General features: G+C 39.9%; 1 protein-coding gene across 1 annotated transcript; it reads right to left on the bottom strand.

Annotated features, from left to right (window-relative positions):
* Positions 1-6,669: 6,669 nt before the first annotated feature.
* Positions 6,670-8,253, bottom strand: LOC129717005 (uncharacterized). The gene has a single exon (XM_055666851.1). It carries the CDS (start codon positions 8,251-8,253, stop codon positions 6,670-6,672), a length of 1,584 nt encoding a protein of 527 aa, XP_055522826.1.
* Between the last annotated feature and the right edge of the window lie 2,950 nt (positions 8,254-11,203).

Below are 11,203 nucleotides of genomic sequence, written 5' to 3'. Positions count from 1 at the left end.
AACAAAACTATTATCTACAACTTTGCCGAAGATGTCACACTGCTCAAACGAACCGTGTTGGCTCTAAAAATTTTTGTAATCATCAATACCTATCCGAAATAGCATTTTCTAATAGCTTTTCAAAAATGAGTTGTGTTTCAATAAATTAAACCAATAGCACAAAATGGCATCTTTTGCCTATAAAAACGTCTATGCAAAGTTTCAGCCAATGGGCACGTTCACGTTCTGATGATGTAAACTTGACAGAGAATGTATGGTCGAACTGTCAAAACGACGCAAACCCAGAAACAACGAGTTAAACCTCGAAAACCGAAATTTCACGTAACCCCCCCCCCCCTTGGGTGAGTTTTCGGTTTTCAAAAAAGCCAAACTTCAATCGCTTTGCGCCACCCCATTTTAAGTCCGATTGAGCTGAAATTTTGCACAGGGTGTTTTTTCGAGCAGGTGAACATTTTGTATAGGTTTTTTTTTGAAATTTTCTGGTCACTTTTTTCCATACGATGATTGGCGCCCTAGGGATCATCCTTCAGATGAAAAAGGAAATGATTTTACGAGTAAACTTTTCTTCTGCGGCAGCTCTATAAAATGATGTCTTCAACTGGCCCCGATGACTTTTTTGAAAAAAAAAAATCGGTGTTTCTTATGTTAAATGAAAAAACAATGTCTAGTTATTTAATTTTCCGTGGAAACGAATCCTTCTTTACTTTTTGCGAATTCCTTAGGGTCCATACTATGTGGAAAATAATTGCTTGGGTTTGTTTATCGTCATTTAATTTGAAAAAAATATCCTTTGGAAAGAAGATTTTCCTAGTACATTTTGACATTCAATCAACAAAAGTGGTTATCAATCCTGATGCTATCACGAACTGAATAACGTAAATTTTATGAAGAAAAACTTTGCCAAAGATTTTATGGCTCTGAAATAACGTGATTTTTTTTCCTCTGTGTGGACTCATCACTGCGACCAGAGACATTTTGATCTATTGTGATATTGCCCAGGTGTTTTCTGTATTCCGCACTTCACATTACAGGCAGTATCACTATTAAAAGGAATGATACGCTTTTTATTTATATCCGTGCTTGTGTGAGAGAGTTTACCCTTTTCATTTCAAGCTTACTGCTCTACTATACCGAGCCTCTTTTCTATCCTACCAATATCGCCAAATTACAACTCCCTGAACTGAGGCTACACCTAACGTTCCTCTCTGACCAGGTTTATTCTAAGAGGGACTTATTATGTCAAGAGGGAGGAGTCTTATCGAAACCTCGTTCCTCCGTGCCAATATCGCAAACTACAATTCCCAGTAGAGAGTAAATATTTCTGAAATCAGTTTTATTATAGGAAGGACTTATTTTGTCAAGAGGAAGGAGTCTTATCGAATCTCGTTCCTCCTACCAACACCGCGTCCCAATCACAATTCCCTGAAGAGGCACTCAATGCATCACCTCTGGTCAGGTTTATTATAAGTAGGACTTATATTTTTGTCAAGAGGAAGGAGTCTTATCGAACCTCGTTCCTCCAGCCAAGACCGCGTCATAATTATAATTCCCTGAAAAGAACTATTATACGTTATTCAGAACAGTTTTATTATAAGAGGGACTTTTTTGTTAGGATGAAAGTCAGCAAGGGTACTATAGAATTCAGCTTGAAGGAAGGGTATGTAGTGGAGAGCCTGAGAATGAACTCATGTTAAAGTCCTTTGACAACCAAATGGTCTGATTCTACTAACATTCGAACCCACGACCACTCGCTTATCAAAGCGGACTCTGTAACCTTGAGGCTACGTGATTAAAGTTATTCGTGATTTACTATGAAAAATAATGTTGCATTTTATGTTTTCCTAAATTAAAATGTTAATTTGACATATCAGACCAGATCATTTGACTAAACTATTTTTTTGAAAATCAAAAGCAAAATAATTAACAATACCAAAGGTCAGATGGAAAAATAATAATAAAATAAAAATACTAGGATGATAAGTAACCAAAGACTAATATTGATTTTCGCGGTTTACTGCTACAACCGAATTTGCTATAATCTCCAACTACTCCGAGGGCACGTTTGCAGGGTCATTGAAAACTGTTAAGGTATCACATTTCGATCTGGCATCAGGATAATCATTTCTTTCTATCCAGGTCTCGGGATCTTCCTCTTTAAATACTACAAGGTATGCAGCCCAAGGGGTTGTATGAAATGGTGACGTAGGACTAAATAAATAAATATTATATGCTGCGATAAACTGTTCATAGGCAACACTACCGTTTATATTTGATGGTCGTTATTGTAAAAATAACGATGCATGAATACATGAAAATTTCTCCTAGTAGTAGTTGTGAAAATTCTCATAACTCTTATTTTCAAGCATTTATAGTTCTGAAAAGAACTGATTCTATAATCTTCAGCTCGAAATGTGTGCTACAGAACGTTGATGATCGCATCACCACCGGTAGCATTGAATATTTTGCTTAGCCGCGCAAATAAAATTTGCTCTCCGCTGTGCCCTCCAGTAGTTGTGCCAGCAAAATATCCTGCAGCGTACGATGGTAACTGTTGCTGCCGTATGCAAAATAAAGGTAACATGTTCCGCAGTGCCTGGAAGTTGACTCGTATGCAGCTCTCGTTTCCTAATGTCGCGCACCTCTAACAGCTATACTCCACTAGCTATTGTGTGACAAACTAGACTGAAGCTGAATTTTCTACACGCAGTCTAGAAAATAGATTTTCGCCATGAGGGCGCAGCCACGCAGCTTAGAGAAAGACAAACGGAACAAAACACTTTGTTGAGTCAAAATATGTAGGCAGTGGAATTTATTTCGTCCATGTTATTGTTATCCGTGCTCGGGAAACAAGGGAATAGCAAGGAAAATGTATGGGAAAGCTTGACCTTGGAATTTTTCACCATTAAGCAGTAAAGCAACAATGTTAAACATTATATCACACAATTGTTACACATTTTATCTATCCACCTACATATAAATGACTAAGATGCATTCAGTCGTTCGCTTGCTATAATCGTTTGAAATCTGACGCAACATTTGCCAGTTTCATTTTCAATTTCACAAAATGTAATCTAGTACAGAAAACAAAGACGTAGTCCTACGTCAAAAAACTTGCAATCAAGCCTCAGTATCTAGAAAAAACTGTAGTGACTCGTCCTTGACGTTTTCTTCGAAGTTCTACACAGACGAAAAATTTTACACTCTTTAAATGTCGTTTTCACTGCTTTTCATTTTCAAGTTTTGTACCATCTACCATCAACATTTTCATCGAAAAATGCCAGGCTTGCATTGAGCTTTGGCAGATACCATAAGTACAACCTGTAGACCCGGTAATTGACCAAAATACCATGCCGATGTCTATCGGGGATTGCGGATTAGTCTGGATAGGAAAAAAAAAATTGTATATTTAAGTCACGCTTTCTGTCCTTGTTCATTTTTCGCATCCTCGTGAAATTACATTACATACATGCCCACTTTTTTTTATCTGACCTTGATAGCTGTTACTCATTTTGCTTTCGATTTGAAAAAATTGTTTAGTTGAATTTATAACACTATCTGATACGGCAAAGTAACATTTTAGTGCAGGAAAACATAAAATGCAACGTATTTGTGGAGACTCTTCTCACAAAAAGGACACATGTCCTGTGAAAGAGAGTAAAAATTTTCGCTGTGCGAATTGTAACGGCAACCATACGTCAAATTTTTACCAATGCCCAGTCCGTTTAGCAATTGTTAAGGCAAGGCAAGGTAAACAAATATCAATTTTCCAATCGAAACAAACTTCAAAACAAAATTCTCCAAGCGTACCAATAACGCCCACTTCTTCTACCCCTCTGCATACTCGTTTAACATATGCACAGGTTACAGGTAGTTCGAACATTCTACCACCTGATTGGTAGTTCGAAAATTACCGCTAATATGGGTAAGCAAACCACGCTAGAAAATAATTGTACACCTATTACCCCTGCTAATATTGCTACCGAAAATATTTTTTCTAATGTCAACTGCCTGGGGCCTATTACGGCAGATAAACATTCTTTTCTGCAACAGGCATATTGCAATTATCACTGAAACATTTTTGAAACCTAACATAAAATTAAAATATGATCCCAATTACGTGATCATAGATATGATAGGATTCAGGGTTCCGGCGGTGGAGTTGCAATTGTTATTCATCGCCGAATCAAACATCGTGCTCTTCACCATCTTGAGACGAAAGTTATTGAAACTTTGGGAATTGAAGTTCAAACTGAACTTGGGATTTTATTTATTGTCGCAGCATATTTACCATTTCAATGCACACGCGAGCACAAAAATTATTTTAAAGGTAATTTACAAAAACTCAACAGAAATCGTTTGAATTTTTTTTATAATCGGCGATTTTAACACTAAACATCGATCATGGAATAATTCTCAAAGTAATTCCAATGGCAAAATTTTATTCAATGATTGTTCTTCAGGATACTATTCTATTTTGTCTCCGAATAGTCCTACATGCTTTTCTTCAGTAAGAAACCCTTCAACAATTGATTTGGTGCTAACAACACACATGCTGATTTTGATTTTGACCATCTTCCAATAACTTTTTCTTTATCACATGAATCAGTTTTAAACCCTATGAGCTCTGTTTTTAATTATAACAAGGCTAATTGGGAAAGATACAAAACTCATATTGAGAGAAATTTCAATAATGAGCTTGATTTGCAAAACGAAGTGAATATTGATTCCGCTTTGGAAGCATAAAAATGTGCAATTTATTTATTTATTTATTTATTTGAATTCTTTATCTGATCATTTACGATCTAAATAAAATGTAAAGAGTGTGTGGGTGGGGAAAAGCTCATTGGAGGTGGTCTTTAATACCCTCCTCAAATGTGCGTAAAAACCCCACCATCTTTTAACAATTACAATAGCATTACACTACATTTTACAATTCACAATAACATAATTCACTTTAACATAATTCACATTAACATAATTCACAATAGCATAGTTACGATAGTTTTTACATATTGTTTATAATTCTGCGGCGATATAGAATGGGAGCTTCGTTAAAGTCGAACTGATCAGAATAGCGGTTGAATTGACGAATCATTGAAGAAATTGGAGAATGGACAGCATATTGCGTTGACTGAAATTCAACCTGGAGCATGGATCTCGATCGTAAAACTCTGGATGGTGCATAAAATCCTATTTCAGACAGAAGATCTGGAGCATCAAATTCGGCTGTGATTAGTTTTGCCATGAATACAGCTTGTGACACACTTCTTCGTTGTTCCAAAGTTTTCATTCCAAGCAGTCGACAACGGTCTTCATAGGAAGGTAGATTTTGAGGATCGTTCCAAGGAAGGTTCCGTAGAGCATAGCGGACAAATTTTCGCTGAACGCTCTCTATTTTGTCCATCCAAAATGCTTGATACGGGCACCAAACAACACTGGCAAACTTTAGGTTTGAACGAACCAATGCACAGTACAGTGCTTTGAAGCATAGGGGATCATCAAACTGATTAGCTATTTTAAAAATAAATCCGAGCTGGCGATTAGCTTTTTCAACAATCGTAGATATATGCAGCTTGAAAGTCAGTTTTTCATCGAGCGTCACTCCTAGATTTTTAACCTGCTTAGCTCTGCTTAGTTTGATGCCAGCTCTATTATATTCAAAACGGATTGCATTTTGGGTATGATGATAACTTATTACGAAACATTTATCGACGCACAGCATCAATTGGTTTCGCGTACACCAGTCATGAATCAGATCAAGCAGCCTTTGCAATTCTCTACAGTCCTCTCTTCGGCGGATAGTCAAATATATTTTTAGATCATCAGCGAAAAACAATTTCCCGCCTCGATTGAGAATAATCGCTGCATCGTTAACATATATTGAAAACAACAATGGACCCAAATTACTACCCTGTGGTACACCTGATAGGTTCGTAAATTCATCAGAGTTAGAATTACCGATTTTCACAAAAATTTGCCCGCCTATTAGATAGGATTCCAGCCATTTGCAAAATCTTCGAGTGCAGCCTATTTTTTCTAATTTACTTAAAAGGATGGCATGGTTCACAGCATCAAAAGCGGCTTTTAGATCGGTGTATATCGTATCTACTTGGGCTTTGGCGCTAACATTCCTGAAGCAATGCGATACAAAACTTACGAGATTGGTTTCTACGGTACGCCCGCGAAAAAACCCATGTTGCGCCGTACTTATATAATTTCGGCAGGCAGCAGATAACGCTTCGTTTACAATCGTCTCAAAAATTGTTGATTCCGCGCATAGAGAGGTTATTCCTCTATAATTTACTACGTTGGATTTATCACCCTTCTTGAAAACCGGAAACATGCAAGATTGTTTCCAAGCAATGGGGAAACACTGTTGATGGAAGGATAAATTGAAGAGCCAGGTTAACGGGGCAGCTATAACATCGGCACATTTTTTCATAATAGCCGTAGGAATTATACCAGGGCCAGGCGAAAAGGATGGTTTCACTTTACTGGTGGCGGAAACAACGAGCTGTTCGCTTACGCTTAAAATGTCCATACTTATAATTTCTGGTGGCACATTGGTCAGAGCTTGTTCAATTTGTGCAACGGTAATCGGTGTGCTACTGAAAACGCTTGAAAGGTGCTGTGCAAATAAGTTACACTTGTCGATGGGCGATGTAGCAGTCACACCATCGAGGAATATAGTCGAAGGTAGGCCGTTTGTTTTCTCTTCGTATTAACGAACTTCCAAAATTTTCTTGGATTTTGTCTCAAACTTTGCTGCGTAGAACGAACGTGAAGATTGTAGAGAAACTTGTTATAGTTGCGATACCTGTTGCTGGCTATGGTAAAGCTATGTTTCAAGAATGGGCAACGTTGCCGAGTGTAAGCTCGAAGAGCCCTCGCCCGGATTCTTTTCATGTGACGAAGCTTGCCGTTGGACCATGGAGGTTTTCTGGGAGCTCGACGAGGGGGTACAGCAATCAATACGCAGTCCATCATTATCTGATTGTAGAAGGCGACGGCATCATTGACATCAGTGAACTGCTCTAGCACACTCCAATCTACTTGTAACAGCAGGTCGCGTAACAACACTGTGTTCGTTCTGCGGTAGTCCAGTTGGTTCAAATTTTGCTCGTCTAAAAATTCAACAATCCGTTGGGCAGTCAGTTCTACGCATAGAGCAGGATGGAACACGTCAAGTACAGCAATCGTTTCTGGTGCTTCCGAAACAAGGCAATTAGAGCAACAATCTTTGTTAACAAAAACGAGATCCAAGCAACGCGATTGGTGGTTGCAAACAACATTTTTTTGTCTGAGTCCCAAAAAGGCGACACCATCAAGCAGCGTTCGACTAGCGGGCGTAAAAACAGACTCAACTGGATCTGCAATCGCATAGTCTTGCGCATAGTTTTTCCAAACTAAATTTGGTTGGTTAAAGTCACCAAGTATCAAAAATGTATCCTGCGTCCTCATCCTAGTAGTAGCAGCTTCAAACACCTCCAGTTGAGCTCGCATAACGTCGCAGTCTAAACGTTTCTCAGGTGGAATGTAAAGCACCGCGATAAAAACATGTTGAGTATCAATAGCTATTTTTACAAGGAGCGTTTCAAGCCAGACCGGAACTACTTCGGTTATTTGAGAGCAAACGAACGACGTGGAAAAAGCAATTAATACGCCGCCACCGCGTTGACGAACGCTGTTGTTTGAGTTGCGATCAGTGCGAAAGACAGTGTATGAATCGCCGAATAGTTGCAATGAATTGATACGACTATCGAGCCAAGTCTCTGTTAGTACATATACATCATAATCGTTCTCTGAAATCGCCAGGTAAACGTCATCTATTTTAGTTCGGAGTCCTCGTACATTTTGGTAAAAGATTCGTAGCACGTCCTGGTTTCCCTTGGTCAAATCAGAAGGATTGCATTGCTGAGAAAGCGGAGGTGCAGATGATGGCGATATAAAATCAGCTTCCTGATACTCGCCTGAGTCAAAAGCGCTACAGTCCTCGCTGTTATATTGATGAAGCCTTTGTGAATCACGATTATCACGATCGGTGTCAAAAATGCAACTATTATTGAATAGGGTGAACCCTTCGCAGTAGTCATCTCCATTCCATTTGTCAAAGATAGCATTATAGTGAATACTTTGGTCAAGTGGGCTAAAAAAATCGCACATTCCCTGAGTTTTTTGTAAACAATTAAAATACATATACTTAACTGGGTCGGGGGCCCGTTGGCCCCCAGAGTCCCCCGGCGGTAGAGTCATTGCATCTAAGGAATAACTGGTGTGTTTACCGATGGCGTGGCTGCCGCCACACCACGTTCGTTTTTTGCTCCATAATCCTCAAACTCTCTAAAGAAAATACCGGCGGGCCAAGTACTTGGTGCCAACGCTACCGCTTTAAGTTTAGAATCAATGCCCACTTTGAATGAAATGAAGCGCAGCGACTTTAAATCCACGTCTTTTTTTACCAATCTCACAACATCAGGTGGTTCGTTGCATTGTAGACATTCTTTTGCCATAGTTTGAATGTTTTCGGTTGTAACGTCTGGATGGATTCTAGACAAGTAAACCCAAAACTTTTTCTCTGCTACAGGAACAGTAACAACAGTTGATGATAGGTTGGTTTTCGTTCCGACTATAACGTCCCGGTTAGAATTGGGCTGATCTTCACGGCGACGTTTTGGCGTTGGACGGTAGGTTGGCCAGTTGCTGCGGAAGCCGCGGGGTGTAGCTTCTGCTTTATCAATAACACAAGTATGTTTTGCTACTTCTCTTCGCATCTCCGTTTTCAGTTCATTGATGACAGCAGTTTGTTGTTTGATCAACTCAGCAATAGTATTGCCAAGTGCGGCGATCGTAGGACGAAAAGTAGCGAATCTCATCAACTTTAAGCATCCATCGCAAAGCCAGAGAATATTTTCCGTGGATGCCTTCAGTTTTGTAAAATGCTGATTGTTTAGGCCAGCACATTTATAGTGAGCCACCATCTCACAGAAGCCCTGACATTTGATATAATCAGTCTCCTTTGTTGGTTTGGCGCACTTATCACATACGAACTCCATTGTTTATTATGAGACAAATTCACCAGCACAAACTTTTCGTAAAATCAAGTATTAGATAAGTATATCCAAGAAAAACTTCACTTTTACGCAGCACAGAAATGATTTGGCAATCTGTTCGTCAATATTGAGCGGTAAACAATTTAAAAAACACAGTGATTTTGAAAAAATAAAAACCGAGCGTAAAAAACACAACAGCAGTAAACGGCAGTGATGCCAGAAAATATTCTGTTCCAAAGGCTCAAGTTCATCATTCGTTGTTTTGATTTCGTCTCGATTAGACGCAAATTGTTTATCTCCGTTTGAGTTCGCAAAATAACAATACACGAGTTATCGTACGGGTGTTTTTTTTTGTCGATTAGTTCTTGTGCTGCGCGATAACAATAGCCTGTTATATATCGGCAGAAACATCTGCACACTGGTAGGGGCAGGCTACCCCGCCAGTGATTCGATACGCAGCTGATATATCAGCAAGAATAATTCTCCCGCACCGCTGTTACCCCGCTAGCAGCACGGACCATCATACGATCGAGCGAGTGGAAGTCAACTACAAGTGGCATCTACAAGGTCGCGTGTAGGACACGGCCACTGTGCCACAACACGAAGCTGGATCGTCATTGTTTGTTCTGCGGAGACGCTCGATTAATCCTACTATCAGCCGTGAGGTCGTGACTTAGACGTTCGGTGAAGTATTACCTTTAGAATTTTTACTATTATTATCAATATTATTACTATGTTATAATATTATTATTAATATTATTATTGATATTATTATTGTTATTATTATTATTATTACTATAATTATTATTATTATTACTATTGTTATTAGTATTAGTATTACTTTTTTTTATTTGATCCATTGTAGATTGAAAAATTGTTTTTAAAATTTAATATCAACTACTTGAACCACCACCCCCATATTCGAATATTTATCGTTTGTGTGCGGTAGAGCGTAACGCTCCCGCAAAATGGACGACATGCAGGTGCAACTTTTCCTGGAAGTGGAAACAAACGGGGAAGAAATTGAAATTTCTCCCATCAGCTCACCCCTACCTTCCCCTGTGCCCTTCCCTTTGCCAAGTCCTGTACCAAGAGTACCGGAAGTACGGGTAAAAGCTTACCCAGATGCCGCTGGCGGTCCCTACGTTGTTTATTTCCGGCCCATAAAGAAGCCATTGAATATTATTCAAATTGGCAAGGACCTGGCAAAACATTTTTCGGCCGTAACCGAGATTACGAAGGTAAGGCCGAACAAACTGCGAGTTGTCGTGAGTAGCTTGAAGCAAGCAAACGAAATTGCTGGCTACGAGCTCTTCACGAGAGAGTATCGCGTGTACATCCCTGCCAAGGATGTAGAAATCGACGGTGTGGTTACCGAGGGGAATCTCACTGTCGATGACATTTTGCGTCATGGAGTTGGCTGTTTTAAAAACCCCTTGATGCAAAGTGTAAAGATACTGGATTGCAAGCAATTGCATTCAGTATCCATTGAAGAAGGGAAGAAGAAATTCCTCCCTTCGGATTCCTTCCGAGTAACATTCGCCGGATCCGCGCTGCCGAACTACGTCCGCTTGGACAGGGTTCGTCTACCTGTACGCCTGTTCGTACCGCGGGTCATGCATTGCCAAAACTGTAAGCAGTTAGGTAACACAGCCACCTACTGCTGCAACAAGGCACGCTGTAGCAAGTGCGGAGGCAATCATGCTGAGAACGCTTGCAGTGGGGATACTGAAAAGTGTCTTTATTGCGAGGGAACTCGGCATGAACTTCCGGCATGTCCCGCGTACAAACAGCGCGAGGAAAAAATTAAGCGTTCCCTTAAGGAACGATCAAAGCGCTCTTTTGCAGAAATGATTAAGAGGGCTGAGCCACCCTCGACAGGAAACATCTTTTCCTTTTTGCCAACCGATGAGGGTACATCTGACGATCCCGACGAAGGGTGTTCTTATGCCTTGCCAGGGGGATCTAGGAAGAGGAGAATGCTCAACTCTCCTAATCTTTCTCGTAAAGGTCGTAAGATAACCCCTAGCGGAATGACCAATAAGACAACACAAAATGGAAGCGGTGAAGAAAAACCGAAGCAAGTACCCCCCGGTTTTAATTTCAAATCAAACCAGGAGTACCCACCGCTTCCTGGGGCACCAAAAACCCCT

Source organism: Wyeomyia smithii, chromosome 1, assembly GCF_029784165.1.
Source record: "Wyeomyia smithii strain HCP4-BCI-WySm-NY-G18 chromosome 1, ASM2978416v1, whole genome shotgun sequence".
Lineage (NCBI taxonomy): Eukaryota > Metazoa > Arthropoda > Insecta > Diptera > Culicidae > Wyeomyia > Wyeomyia smithii.
This window is presented reverse-complemented; position numbering and strand designations above follow the sequence as displayed.